Source organism: Cebidichthys violaceus, unplaced genomic scaffold (assembly GCF_023349555.1).
Source record: "Cebidichthys violaceus isolate CVI_PGR_0920_01 unplaced genomic scaffold, fCebVio1.0.p SCAF_11, whole genome shotgun sequence".
Taxonomy (NCBI): Eukaryota; Metazoa; Chordata; class Actinopteri; order Perciformes; family Stichaeidae; genus Cebidichthys; species Cebidichthys violaceus.
Genome location: NW_027176274.1, coordinates 9,242,297 through 9,256,139, shown reverse-complemented (window position 1 = coordinate 9,256,139; position 13,843 = coordinate 9,242,297). Strand labels below are relative to the sequence as shown.

Genomic DNA, 13,843 nt, shown 5'->3' with positions numbered 1-13,843 from the left:
TAGCACTAGAGAGCACACTTGAGAGCTTGACCTTGAACTGAAATGCAGGACAGATTCCTTCTTCACTTTTTGACAAAGCAGGATAAGAAGTACTTCTGGTAACATGCTTGGAACGGTGGAACGCTCACAATTTGATTTGAGAAATAGACAGCCTAAAAACAGCTAAGAGCATTGAAGCGTGAGTATTTTCAATATCATAGAGGAAAGACAAACAGTCAGATGGAGATGGAGACAAGCACAATGCCTCCAAAGGCCCCGAGGCTCACAGTAGAAAAAGACGCACTCCCATCCCAGGTACTGGAGATCATTGGAGGGATCACATTTGAGGCCCTCCAGACCCTGGAGGATCCTGAAGAAAGAGAAGTGTGGTCAATGGAGGAGGGAGATGACTCTGTGTTCTACAGTGAAGAGGACCGAGCTCATCAGGAAACAAAAGCCAACACATCTTGTGGTTTTGGTGCCAACGACTGCGAGCTTCTTGTCAACAGTGTGGCAGCTGATGAGGACGATACGGAGGAAGAATCCATCATGGACGAAGAAATCGCAGAATTGGAGACGGAAGTGACTCAGCAGGTCATTCTGACTGAGCAAGAAGAGAAACAAGAGCTCCAGAAACCAAAAACTGTACCTATGGATCAGTCAGATCCTGCAGAACCAGGAGCAGAATCGAATCCAACTCCAGAGAAGTCAGCGAGCACCTGTGGAGAATCTCTAAACTGCACAATTACAGACATGCAAACACAGCAAAACATATCAGCAGAAAAAGGTAAGAGGAATTTAACATTATTGTGTAGTAAAATAGATTGTTTGAAAGGGAGATTTTTGTTTACAGAATGCAAAACAGATTCTCCTTTCCTCTTCGTTTCAGTGAATCCACCAGTTGAAAAAGAAGTGACCCCAAAACTTGAACCCTTGTATGAAACCAATGGGGAGCGTTATACGAGGCTGAGCGGGGAGGCAGATGTCCCAGAGCAGAATTCTAGCGCTCAACTCCAGATGTCAGGGACAGGTCAGCTTCAGGTGGAGCCAGAGCAGGACCAGAACTTCGGTGTCCCTGTGGGGTTTCATCAGAACTCCAGTTCAGGCTATTCCACTCTGCCTCTGCCGAAGAAATCCATCAACCCCCCCTCTTCCTCCAAATACGACACCGTGTCCTACCGCAAGATCCGCAGAGGCAACACCCGCCAGAAGATAGAGGAGTTTGAGCACATGATCGTGAATTTATAAGATGATGGTTTTAAGCTCTTTTAAAGAAAATTAAAACTGCTGAATGTGATCCATAACAAAACTGACTGCACATCTAACCCATGCGGTACACGGTTTACATATTTATTTGTTCTAAAATCTACTTGTACCTATTGAAAATCTCTGATGTAACTCTCCAGGTCACACAAGATTGACAAATGCTGAGCGCTTTTTATATTTGTTGTGTAGGATCTGATGGGAGAGCAATGCCTATAACACTCATCTCAGATCTAAGATGTACTTTACGTTTTCATTTGATGGTTTTAGGATGAAAACATCCAATGTAAGGCAGGTATTTGAGCAGCAGATTACATAAATAAGACGCTCAGGGCTTTATAATCCTAACAACTAAAAAGTTATTAGCGCTGCGGTATCTTAACTTCTAGTATGAGGGTAAGAATGTTCCAGTGATTACCTAAACATACATATATGTCCTGAAGGCTGGTGGATAAAAACATAATAAAGTGATACATGTTATTAAATCCTTATCTCCATCTTTTTATTCTTAGTTTCTTAATCAAATCCATTTCCATCAGTGCGTGGTGAACGGGTTTGACAACAGGTCACAAAATCATGAAATCACAGCACAGGTTTATTGCATGTTTTGAACAACACTTCCCTCTAGTGACAAGAAGACATATATACAAAAAGGGACAGTTAAAAATAAAAAAAACACACACCTAAATAATGCTTAAAACCATAGAAGCAGCTGTTTCAACCATGCGCCTCAAACATAAAAGTAAATGACATCTAGAAAATTCTACATGACAGACAAGTAAACTCATTAATCAGTCCCAGCAGAACAAATGGAAAGAAAATCCCTTTTTTCAAGAGTCACTGTATAATCTTTGGCAGTGTGATGATATGCCGTGCTCAAAATGGAGTGTTCTTCCGTAGACGTTCACCCAAATCCCTTTAGCAAACTCCGGTCCACATCTTCCTAAACAGAGACAAGAAGCTCCCTTTCCTCCGGTACAAGTGTTTAAACCTCAACGTCAGTCCATGGCAATATAATCAAAAGGAAATTAGTAACATTGCACATCCCCACACCCTCCGCTTTACACCACAGGTTCCCACCTCCTCTGGACAGTCGTGTGTTGAGTCTGGACCACAGACCGTGCTGCAATGCGAGGCCTCTGAAGGTCTCTATAGCGCCCGTTAGACACATTTCGGCCTCATCACAGAGTGTAGTAGTGTGTGAACTGCCACTTTTGGAAGGCGTTTCTGGTTTCACATGGATTCAGGTGAAGAGTGTCACCCTGAGGCCCCGCCTCCAGGCACATGTGATTGGACACAAACTCTGCGATGAGGTGCTCCGCCTTCACAAAGACAAAACAGGAAACATGATTAATTACTCTTTGATTCTCCTACATTAAACTCCAACTGACAGCAACAGTCCCATTGTTTGAAATACAGACGCTAAGACAAGTGTATAGAAAGGAGAGAGGCTCAAAGACAGCAGACAAAACAAACGGCACACCCTAAGTCAACCTACCAGAGCGGAGTTGGATGATTTGTGGAACCAGCGATGTTCAGACTTGGCATTGTCACATACTTGTAAAGCAAAGCCGCTGCCCTTGCCGTGGGGAGCGACACATAGATCTTGCTGGCGAACGTGTCTCATCCAGGTGTAATTAAAGTGCTGACTCTGAATACCAGAGAGAGAGAGAGAGAGAGAGAGAGAGAGAGAGAGAGAGAGAGAGAGAGAGAGAGAGAGAGAGAGAGAGAGAGAGAGAGAGAGAGAGAGTGACAGGATGTAATTATGCCTCATGAATACTGGAATATTTTGAAGGATGGCTCAGTGGCTGCTCTGAATCCAAAAAGACCACATTTAAAAAGGCCTGGTCTCCTCTTGGACTCCACCCTTGTTTATCGTGGCTTGGGTTCCGGCCTTGGACCTGATCTACATTTGTTCCTGGATACTTTTCTCATGCCCCCGCCATAATTCCCACAGTCGTGAGGATCAAAATTGCACAATATCTAAATGTTTTCATCTGAAACAACAAACATTTTGCTATTTTTTTTTTAATCTGTGGAATAATAATGAAGACACCTACCTTCCTGCTGAGGTCACATTTGTCAAACGACAGAGAGCCGTTCTGCAGAGCGAGGCATTTTCTTAAGCCACGATTAAAGACCTACGAGGAAAAATGAGATGAAGAAAAACAACTTTAAGGAAGGAACGTGAGTGTGTAACTCACATCAAGAGTTACGCATGACAGCGGGTCTCTGTTGGGGTTGTCAGCAGAGACAACAATAACCTAATGGAGGGAAAGCAAGAGCTCTTTTAGGGAAACGTTATTTTTAACTACATACCAGGCCCTCAGCTTTGACTAAGGGAGCCTTCATATCTGGATACACGTTATCCAGGTACCACTTGAAGCTCTTGCACTTGAGCTTCTTCCTCAGCTCGATCTGATCGGTGAGGTTGCCGATGTTGACCGTCTTTTTATTCAGCAGGTGTTGGTAGCCGTGGCCGTAGAAAAGGTCCTTGTACTCATCCAGCCAGACCTCCGCCACCCTCGCCAGGTTACGCTCCACCGTCTTCTGCCGGTCTTTGGGGAACTTGTAAGGATTCTCTCCTCGGAAGATGTGTCCCACCCGAGAGCAGGGGATGATCTCGATCTCCCCTCCGCACATCCAGATCTGTCCATAAGGAGTCATGTTGAAAGAACTTCTAAAAGGAGTTCAAACACCTGCGTGGCCGATACTCGTGTATGAATGAGATGATATACCTTAAATGAAATCTCCATGTTCTCCCCACCCCACACATCCAGGCCTGGATCGTAAGCACCAAGCTCATAGAAGTATTTCTTGTCGATGGAGAAAAGGCCTCCAGCCATAACGGGACACCTGTAAGATAAGAATAAATAAAGACGCAGTAGAAATAACAACACAATATGAATATGAAACCGTTTAGGTACCTGATGGGATCGGAGACGGTCATGTTGTTCTTCTTAATGTGCTCCTCTGGTAATGCACTCCAGCCGAAAACCAAAGGCCATTTGAAAATACCTCTTTGGAAGTTGTCAACCAGCATGTAGCTGCAAACAGGAAAGAGACAGAGCAACAAATGACATTTCCTTCCACGTCACTTAAGATAACACGATCACATCACGCGTGTGGCTTTGTCACAGATAGACAGCGTGGAGTCACCTCATGTCCTTATCACTGATGACTTCAATAACCGGACAGGGCACCTTCCTGCGGTCCAGATAGACTCTCTCCAGCAGCGGCTCCAGCCAGCCCACGTTACATTCAACGTGGGAGTCGAGGAAGGTGAGAACCTCGCCTACAGCACGTTGAGAGGAAACAAGCACCCTGCTGTCGTTAAACAAATAACCCCATGTGCATTCTAACAGTGCAAACCTCGAGAGGCGGCTGTTTGCTTAATAAGTGAGCAAACAATATGCATAGGTGGGTTTCTACTGAACAATAATGTGCAACACAGTGGGACTTTTAAAATGCTATTGCTCTCATGTTCCAGTACTGTATTTTTTAATATATATATATATATATATATATATATATATATATATATATATATATATATATATATATATATATATATATATAAAAGATTTTTTGGAGTGGTTACCTTTGGCTACAGCAGCTCCAGCCAGCCTGGCTCGGATCAGGCCCTGCCGCTCCTTCAGACGAACGATTCGCACTTTGGGAAACTTGGACATGTACTTATCGAGCTGCTCTTTCAGATTGTCTGCCAAGAGGAAATATTACACATGATTTTACAACCCTTGCATATATCATAAACTGATATCAGCTTTAGAAACATTAGTTTGTCCTCCAGAGAGCACTCAAGTTTATCATCAACCGTAAAATGTCTCCGCTCTGTAAATATCTTTGTCACAACTCCAGTAGCTTTAATAACCACATATCTGGGATGCTACTCCCGTACTGTGTTAATACTACGCATTAAAGTAAATCAAAACTAAATAAAACACGTCACACAACTCTTCCCCAATTCTCCAATTCTGGTGGACTTACATTGAAGCTCACGCAGGTCTGCACCTCGTTGTGGGGGCGTTTTCAAAATATGAAATTGATGTATTTATGTGGAAAGAAATACCTCTGATACACCTTTTTGTTCTTCTTTTTTAAACTCTCAAATATTGGTCTTGACTTTGGCTTAAAAAAAGAAGTCCAGTTTCGACTAGGCTTTAGGGTTAAAAGAGACTTGACCCAAAGTAAATCCATACAAAAAATAAACATATAATAAAGCAATTAAGAGACTTAAGACCTACAGTCAGAGACATTTCTGAGAGACAGCTGCAAGAAAGATATAGTCCGAGGAGTGAAGTCTAATTATAACTATTATTATATAATAGTTTGCCTATAAAACATTAGGCTACACTGTACACAATGCTAGTAAATATACGGTGCACTGCAGAACTGCCTACCTCTAATAACGAAAGCCTAGTGTTGTCATTAGCAGTTTTCTGGTGCTTTAGCTGCTGCAGTCGTCACATGTTGTCAACCCGTGAAGACTCATTGAAAGTAACGTGAAGCGTTCAGGTCTCCATTACCTTTGGTGCTGAAATCATCCACCAGGATGATCTCTTTGAGGAGGTGCGGAGGAGATCTGTTGAGCACACTGTGCACAGAGCGGAGGAGTGTTGACCACACTTCATCCACGAAACAGAAGATCACACTGGTGGACGGCAAGTCATCGTGGACCAGATTCTGTGCACACCTGGAGAAAAAAAACAACACAACAACAGCAAAAACAATTCAGCTCGGCAGTCGAAAACACCTTAGAGAGGTAAGATGGTGCAGATGAAGACTCACATCTCAGGCCTGGTGTCTGGGACGGCGCGGTCCACCGGGATCTTGTCGCTCAGGAAGACGTTGAAGTGGCCTTCGCCCCATCTCTTCTTCACCTCTGCATCTTCGTGGCTGGCGACAAGTGCTGCCTGACCAAACTGGCCCACCGCGTTGGCATCTCTGGGAGCGTCGGTCAGATCCAGAGAGAGCACTTTGTGGACACCTGGTTTTCTGACAGCGGTGAGAGAGTTATCTTTGGAGTCTCCTGCTTGGAGCTTGATTGTAGGTTTCGGGGTTTCCTTCGCTGCCTTCAGGTCGTGTTTCTCCTCTGTTTTACCGACTACATCCTTTACTTCTATACCCATCTTTGGAGATTTCGTTGTTTTAACAGGGTGTGCCTTCCCAGCCTCAAGCAGACTCACTTCTGTTCCAGCCTTGACTTTAGTTTCATTCTTTTCATTCTTGCCTTTTTGCAACTTGACAGAAGTTTGTAGTGGAGCGTGTTTGTTTTCGTGAACACCAGGCAGTACCTCAGGTACCGTCTCTTTATTAGAGCCATCTTTTACTCTACTTTTTTCTAATTTCATCCCATTCAGATCCAAGTTTACCGCTTTCTTCTTTGAAGGACCATCCTGCTTTGGTGTGACCTTTTGTACGGCGGCTCCTCCTTTATGTTCAACAGGATCATATTTGGGTTTGTCTGTCTTGGTACGGCGATCTCCTCGGTGAAGAAGAGAGTTTTTATCCTGTTTCTGGCCTCCCTGTCTGTACACATGAGCCACTTTGTTGCTTGGACCGAGTGGTCCCTTCACAGCACGTGTAACCCCAAAGTCCTCCCTCTGAACTGGGTGTTTGAAGCCCTGTCTCACCAGCTGTGTCACCAGGGACTGCTGTTTGGAGATCTCCCTCTCTCTGATCACTCGCTCCTTCAGCAGCTGACTGCTCTCGTCGTTCATTGACATGCGAAGTACCACCATGTCCAGCAGCAGCCAAACGACAGAGGCGACAAACACAAACGCGAGAACCCTCCCACTTCCCCTCATGTATCTCGTAATCTTCATCATTGTTGGTTTAAAAAAAAAAAAAAAAAGAAGACCTCCACGTGAAATACAAAATGTCAAAGTAACATACTGTGTGGTTCACCGCTAAGATGTAGGCAAAGTTTTATTTTCTTTGGAGAAGTTATCTGCCTGCGTGGCATGCTAGAAATACTCCACGGAGCAGCAGCTGTAGTCGGTGTTGCCAGTCAGGAACACAGGAGCGTCTGACACCCATAACCCAACACAAAGGTACAAAGTAATGTTATTTTAGCATACCGTACCACTCGGGCCACCTCCAACCGCCGCGGAACATTAACGCATTTGTATCGCAAAACTTCGCAAAAGTCTTCGACACTAACTTACGTCAATAACTAAGTCACTCAACTTTGCTAAAGTGGTCGGTTTCGACGCTGAATCTCTCCACGCCACAACTTTGACTGACACAGCTTTTTTTTTTCATGTATGAGGACGTAGCGACCAACTTCCACTCTGTCAGTGAACTCTCTGATTGGACAAACTGGCAGGGAAGTGTCGGCCTACTGCACGGAGCTAACAGCAAGCTAGCCAGAGCTAGCTAGAACGGCACAGGAAGTGAGGTGTTTATGGCCTTCAAAATAAAGCGTTCAACGTGCAGACAGAAACGGTTTGCGGGGGTGGGGGGTGCACTAAAAAGCACAACAAACACGACTGGGTTATGTTTGTTGTGCCACCAAAAAATAAAAAAGAATAAATAACACGTTTTTGCTCATTTTCCAAAACCACTTCAGGGTAAGCAGACTTCAATAATGAGTCTAAAACGTATGGCAATACAAATGTACCGGCCATGTTTTACTACTTGCAGTCTATTTATGTTGCATTTTCTCATTTTGCTGCCCATGTGTTGTCTTGTTTTGTGTTTTTTCTCAGGGCCACTATAGATTTATTTGTTCTGCGGTGTTTGACCAAGTCACATGCTGTCCTCAAGAGATAGAGTCTGTCATGCAAACTTTCCATAATGCTCCAGGACTTCCCATGCACATTTGCCTGATATCAGTACAGAATTGTCAAGTCAACTCAATGGAGTTGAAGGATTCTGGACCCAGGCATCATCCATGTTGTTTTATCATCTGAAATCATTCGGCGGACGACATGTGGACCTTGAGTCCACAAACATGTGGTGCACAAACATGTGGACCTTGAGTTAAGACTGATGTTTCCAAGGCCTACTGACAGACGGGTCAATGTGTAGGATACGGCCATCATTTTTGTTTAAAACGTTAGAGCTGCTCCGGGATTCTCAATCAAGTTGCAACTCTGGGAGACCTTCAGTTAGCAGTTAGCTCAAATTCAGCCAGCAGTAAAAACCCCAGCATCTGGGTCTGATCCCGGGGTCCGCTGACTGGGCTTCCATCATGGACCTAGCAGTAGAGTTGGAGCATGTGGCTAGACTTTACACGTTGCACCTTTAAATCAACACAAATGAGAAGTACTAGCTGGTGCTCAAAATCACAGAAAGTTTGAACACCCATATTTCCATAAAGTAATCTGCCGATGAGGACCATGTGATGTGGTGGAAAGCTCTAGAAGAAGCAACTGAGGTGACCTTGAGTTGATATTGCTTTTGTCAACTGCTCTGTCCTAGACCTAGAGTAAAGTGGAAAGCTGAATTATTGCAACAAATTCTTTATTAATCGAACTTTATTTTGTAGGTCTCAACCGGAAGTGATTTCTTAAAGTTTTATAGTTTAACGTTGACGTGAAAAAGTATAGCCACTAGCCAATAGTGTCGACGTCAACCTGCAATCTTCATACAAAGCAAAATGCCCAGTTTGACAGTGAAAATCGACATCATCATGTGATGTGTGCCACGATTTCAGTGTCGCAAACAAGTTAGACCTGCACGGTCAACAATGAAAGCGACACACCTTTAAATGCAGTGCAACTTGATAAACCTCTGTGGGTATTCAGGAGGCTTTGTGTACTGTCTGCATGAACGTCTTAGCTAAGTTACTCAGTATAGATAAGTTTATATTTGAACCCCATGCAAACACATGTAGGCTAAAAGCCTAGCAATTATGATATAAATAGCTTCATTTTAAATGCAGCTGCTATTTCCATCCTTCAATCTATGATAAACTTTAGGCTAACGTGATTCATCATTTTAGGCCAGGGAACGTCAATAATGACATTTGACACCATGACTGTGATGTATTTGTTTTTATATGATGTTATATGAATCTCTATGTTTGACCAACAACTTGATAAATTGAAAGTGAAGATCTGATGAAATTGCTGAATTTTGGGGTTTCTCAATTGGTCATAATGGGAATTAGGCTGCTTTATTGTGAAATATTAAGCCTACTGTAAACAAAGGGGAAGATATAAAGATTATTTTCATTGTTGTTTCATCTGCTGCTCATTAGGACAATGCACAGTTAGGCTAATCCATTAGCCTAATTGTTTAGCTCATAAACTGTTTGTCTGAGCAACAGTCCGAAACGCCAACATATTCAGTACTACTAAAACAGAGAAAAGCAGCAAATCCTCACATTCGAGAAGCTGGAAGAGAATAAAACGACAATCAATTAATGAGTTTATCGTTGTAGCTCTAATTTATTTGCCGCTCAAATTTTGAGACATTTCAGTCAGTTTGACAGTGATTTAGACCTATAACAATAATAGCTTGATACTTGAATCAAGTCATGCGATGGGTTTTCCACCAGACAACGTGTGTCATTGAAAATACAATTATTAAATAACAGTGTATTTATATGTCACTTGTATTGTTTAAAATAATGTCAGCAGGGACTGTTGGCCCTTAGGCATTTTCACATTATCAAATCTGTCCCTCTTTGAAAAAAGTTTGGACACCCCTGGTTTAAAGTGTTTGTGCTCACGTTAGATTTATTTGCATTAACCTACATTCCTAACTTACACAAGATTGGTTGGAGAAGAGTTGGTAGCAGCTTAAGTAACATTAACACATTAATAAAATGTCTAAATGTCACTTCAGTTTGATATTTAATGTTAAATATTTGTTTGCGTGGAACGGAGCCAGTTGAGGTGGTTCGGGCACCTGGTGAGGATGCCACCTGGGCGCCTCCCTAGGGAGGTGTTCCAGGCACGACCAGCTGGGAGGAGACCCCAAGGGAGGCCCAGGACCAGGTGGAGGGACTATATCTCCACACTGGCCTGGGAGCGCCTCGGGATCCCCCAGTCAGAGCTGGCTGATGTGGCCCGAGAAAGGGAAGTTTGGGGTCCCCTGCTGGAGCTGTTGCCCCCGCGACCCGATCCCGGATAAGCGGTCGAAGATGAGATGAGAGATTTGTTTGAATGTAAAATGTCCACTAAGGGCAACATGCTCCAGATAAAAGGGGTATCATTTGTATTGTTCAATTTTATATTGAATATGATGGTTTGGAATTTAAATTGATCCCCATTGCAACACCCCACCTTTAGCTCTTAGAAACAGGTGATGTAGGGGCTGTTTCAGTGAATGTTGATACAAATCTAAATCCATTGATAAGATGCGTTCACTCATAAATGTTTTAACTACTGTTAAAATGAGAAGAGTATTTCACAGCTGTGATAAATCTGAGCCCTTGAGTACTTTTTTAGTGTTTATTCAGTGAAATAGTGTTTAAACATTCAATTGTGGATTCTAAGTTAACATTGATTAAAACATTTAATTTGCTGCATTTGACTCAGGATTTCAGTCAAATGCAGCAAAGAACTAGTCTATGCTGCCGGCGGTCAGTGGGCTGCTATTCTTCATTTTTGAACCGCTCTTAGTCTGGCCTCTCCCCTGAGACCTGTTTGCCTTGGGAGCCCCTACCAGGGGCTACTGCCCCGGACAACATGGCTCCAAGGATCACTGAGCCACTCAAACTCCACCACGTTAAGGTGGCGAGGAGAAAAATATTTCACACACAAATGTGTGTGTGTGTGTGTGTGTGTGGTGGTAGTTAGAAGTGGCCGTGGGGATAGGGTAGAAGTGGGGATAGGTTAGAATAGGGATAGGTTAGAATAGGGATAGGTAGAAGTGAGGATAGGTTAGAATAGGGATAGGTTAGCTAGCCAATGTTAGCTAGCTTGAGCTAACGCTTGCTAATCGTTAACTAGCCGAAGTTAGCTGACTTAGCTAACACTTGCTGCACATTCCTCTATTAGCTAAACTTGTTCAGGCATGTTTTGGCGGTAGCCTAAAGACAAGCTTTTCGCATCACTGCTCCAGGTTCGCCTGAAAACATATTTTAATTGTTCCATAACGAAAGTGAAAAGTCACTGTACATTTTAAATGTTCGGTTTTCTTCGAGTTGATACAGCCAACGCATTTTGGTCGCAGGTCGCACGACATTTACAACTTGGAAATTCCGAGTTACAAGTGAATGCAGCATGAACAGAGGCGACGTTAAACACGGTGTTGTTGAAACGTGCGGTTTGCTGCCGCGTTAGGTGGACAATTATGAGACTGTTTAACAGTACTGTTTGTTTCGTTAGCAGTGGAGTTATATTATTTTACGTTACGTGATGGGTGTATGACGTTAGCGGACATGTTTTTATATATCATGCAAAGCGTGGTTGAAGGAAACAATAATATAACGGCAGTGAACGCAACAGTTAGGGTAGGCGGATCTATGCTACGCCTGTGTATTTAATGACTCCAGTGCCGTTGTAGCAGTCTTTCCAACACATTTATTTATTTCACATGGACGCGAGTAGCCACCGGCTTCTGTCAACGTTAATTCAATTCCAGTGAAAGTGCCCTTAAAAGCTGCAGTTGCGCTTGCACGCCGCTCTTTAGCCTCACTGAATGCGCATATTAACGACCTTTCCTTGCCCCTCTCGAGCTGTCAGCCACGTTAAGCTGCCTGTGACAGATAATGAAGGAGAAATCATTTCAATCTCCATTTTATGGTAACGTTAGACAAGGGGGGAAATTAAAAAATCCCACAATTATATCGTGGAGGCTTGTATAACGTTACGACCCAGTCATTTTTTGTGTGTCTGTGTCAGGGATATTAATGGTCTTAGCTCGCTTATTTGACCTGTGTTAACTCCTCAGGAAGCATGACAAAAGATTAGTTTAACAAAATCAAATGTTTGTTTCACATTGGCTTGTACATTTATTGTTATTCGTGTTGTTGTGTTGGCACACTACTGCTAAATGAATACTGAGGAAATGCTACTTTTGAATTGTTTTATGAATGAGGCCTCAGATACAGTATGTATTTATGTAAATTAATTGACATTCATATCAATAGTGTGTGTATGTATGTATACACACATTCTTTGTCTTTTTCAGAAAACTGCCTGAGGGCTCTTGAAGAGCTGCTTCGTTAACACGGGATGCCGGTTCACTAAAGGTGAGATGCCGGTAGCCAAATAATTTGGAGGATATTTAAGGTTAAGGAGTTATAATCAGCGGTAGAGCAGTTTTTGACAAAGCGTTTACAATGCTACAATTTTATTAGAATTAATAGACTAGCTAGCTTAAATCAATTTCCAATCAACACTTTGTCTTGTCACTCAGCCTGGTGACGAAATACTAAATAGCAGTATGCTATTGATTCAATTTGGCAATTGCAGTGATGTCAACAGTTGTGACGGTGTTTTTGTTTGCAGAATGGTTTTCAAAAATGTCCACGTTGGTCCAAGCCGATTTAGTCACTGTATGTTTTTTTCTGTGTGTTCTCGGTGTTTGCAGAGTTTAACTGGAGCCACCACAAACCTGCAGAATGACTTTGTTGATGCCGTGGACCGCTACACACCGCACTTTGTCACAAACTTCAAGTCCAAGAAAGGAAGTGTTGGAGATACATTTGCTGAGCTTGTGCAGCAAATTGATTCACGGGTGAGTCTGTACTGTCAAACAAAGATTCTGGTGACACTTTCATTGTCACATTGACAAACATATTTGTACTGTCAGATTTAAATGTTGCATAATCTTGAACTTTTTTTGTTAATTATCCACATCTAGATACCAGATGTGACAGCAATGTGCACCCTCGTACTCAGAGGCCTCCCTGTTCTACTTGGTGATGACCCCAGTCACTTCTACCACACCTGCTTTGTAAATTGTCATAGTTACATCTTATCCTAGACATTTGTGTAAAATTGTCATAATTAGCATATGAATTCTTGAGTTATGGCCAGAAACGTGTTTTGTGAGGTCACGGTGACCTGTGATCTTTGACCACCAAATTTCGACCGTGAGTCCAAGTGGACCTTTGTTCCAAATTTGAAGAAATTCCTTCAAGGTGATCCTGAGATAATAATAATGACGGACAACCCCAAAACATAATGCCTCAAGCCAAGGCTGATGCCAGCGTGGAGACATAAAAGCATAAAGAAGGTCTGAGATTCAAATGTAGAGGCGTATCACAGCAAGGCTGAGTCCCAACCACAGCGGCCGGAGGTTGATTTGGACGGAGCCCTTTGCTTCAGGTCATCACCTCTCTCATCCCTGCCTTTTCTGTCTCTCTACTGTTACTATTGAATAATGCAGAAATGCCCCCCAAATTTTTTTACATTTTTTCAGATGGAGATGGATAAAGCTGTATTTCCCTGGCTTCACATGAGCTAAGCTTGTAGCATCACTCATAAGGTGAAGCAGCCATATATTGAACTAACTCCGTTCGCAGTCCATGTCACCGGGTTGCACTGCTGAGCTCAGCTCAATGGCGCAAAGCCTGCTTGCCATCTCCGGTTGTGTATAATGCACAAGGTGTGTGTATGTGTGTGTGTGTGTAAGGAAAACTTTATGGGCAAGGCTGGAAGGCAGCGTAGGCAGGACA

At 43.0% G+C, this 13,843-nt stretch overlaps 2 protein-coding genes across 2 annotated transcripts; one reads left to right on the top strand and one right to left on the bottom strand.

Moving 5' to 3' along the window:
• LOC137867208 (immunoglobulin A1 protease autotransporter-like) lies at positions 1-1,726 on the top strand. Its single transcript, XM_068703689.1, has 2 exons — positions 1-766; positions 869-1,726. Exons 1-2 carry the CDS (start codon positions 220-222, stop codon positions 1,225-1,227), a joined length of 906 nt encoding a protein of 301 aa, XP_068559790.1. The 5' UTR covers positions 1-219; the 3' UTR covers positions 1,228-1,726.
• A 93-nt stretch (positions 1,727-1,819) lies between these two features.
• LOC137867200 (polypeptide N-acetylgalactosaminyltransferase 5) lies at positions 1,820-7,532 on the bottom strand. The gene is made up of 10 exons (XM_068703677.1): positions 6,052-7,532; positions 5,790-5,956; positions 4,844-4,963; positions 4,402-4,537; positions 4,170-4,289; positions 3,981-4,098; positions 3,562-3,891; positions 3,303-3,383; positions 2,741-2,893; positions 1,820-2,564 (listed from the first exon to the last, which is right to left on the bottom strand). Exons 1-10 carry the CDS (start codon positions 7,089-7,091, stop codon positions 2,424-2,426), a joined length of 2,406 nt encoding a protein of 801 aa, XP_068559778.1. The 5' UTR covers positions 7,092-7,532; the 3' UTR covers positions 1,820-2,423.
• Positions 7,533-13,843: the final 6,311 nt, after the last annotated feature.

Excerpts from the sequence above, each read along its gene's own strand:
- LOC137867208 (XM_068703689.1), top strand. The coding sequence starts at position 220 with ATGGAGATGGAGACAAGCACAATGCCTCCAAAGGCCCCGAGGCTCACA. Across the intron at positions 767-868 it reads AAACATATCAGCAGAAAAAG|TGAATCCACCAGTTGAAAAA; the intron begins GTAAGAGGAATT and ends TCTTCGTTTCAG.
- LOC137867200 (XM_068703677.1), bottom strand. The coding sequence starts at position 7,091 with ATGATGAAGATTACGAGATACATGAGGGGAAGTGGGAGGGTTCTCGCG. Across the intron at positions 3,384-3,561 it reads TAGTCAAAGCTGAGGGCCTG|GTCTTTAATCGTGGCTTAAG; the intron begins GTATGTAGTTAA and ends TTTTCCTCGTAG. Across the intron at positions 2,565-2,740 it reads AATCATCCAACTCCGCTCTG|GCGGAGCACCTCATCGCAGA; the intron begins GTAGGTTGACTT and ends GTCTTTGTGAAG.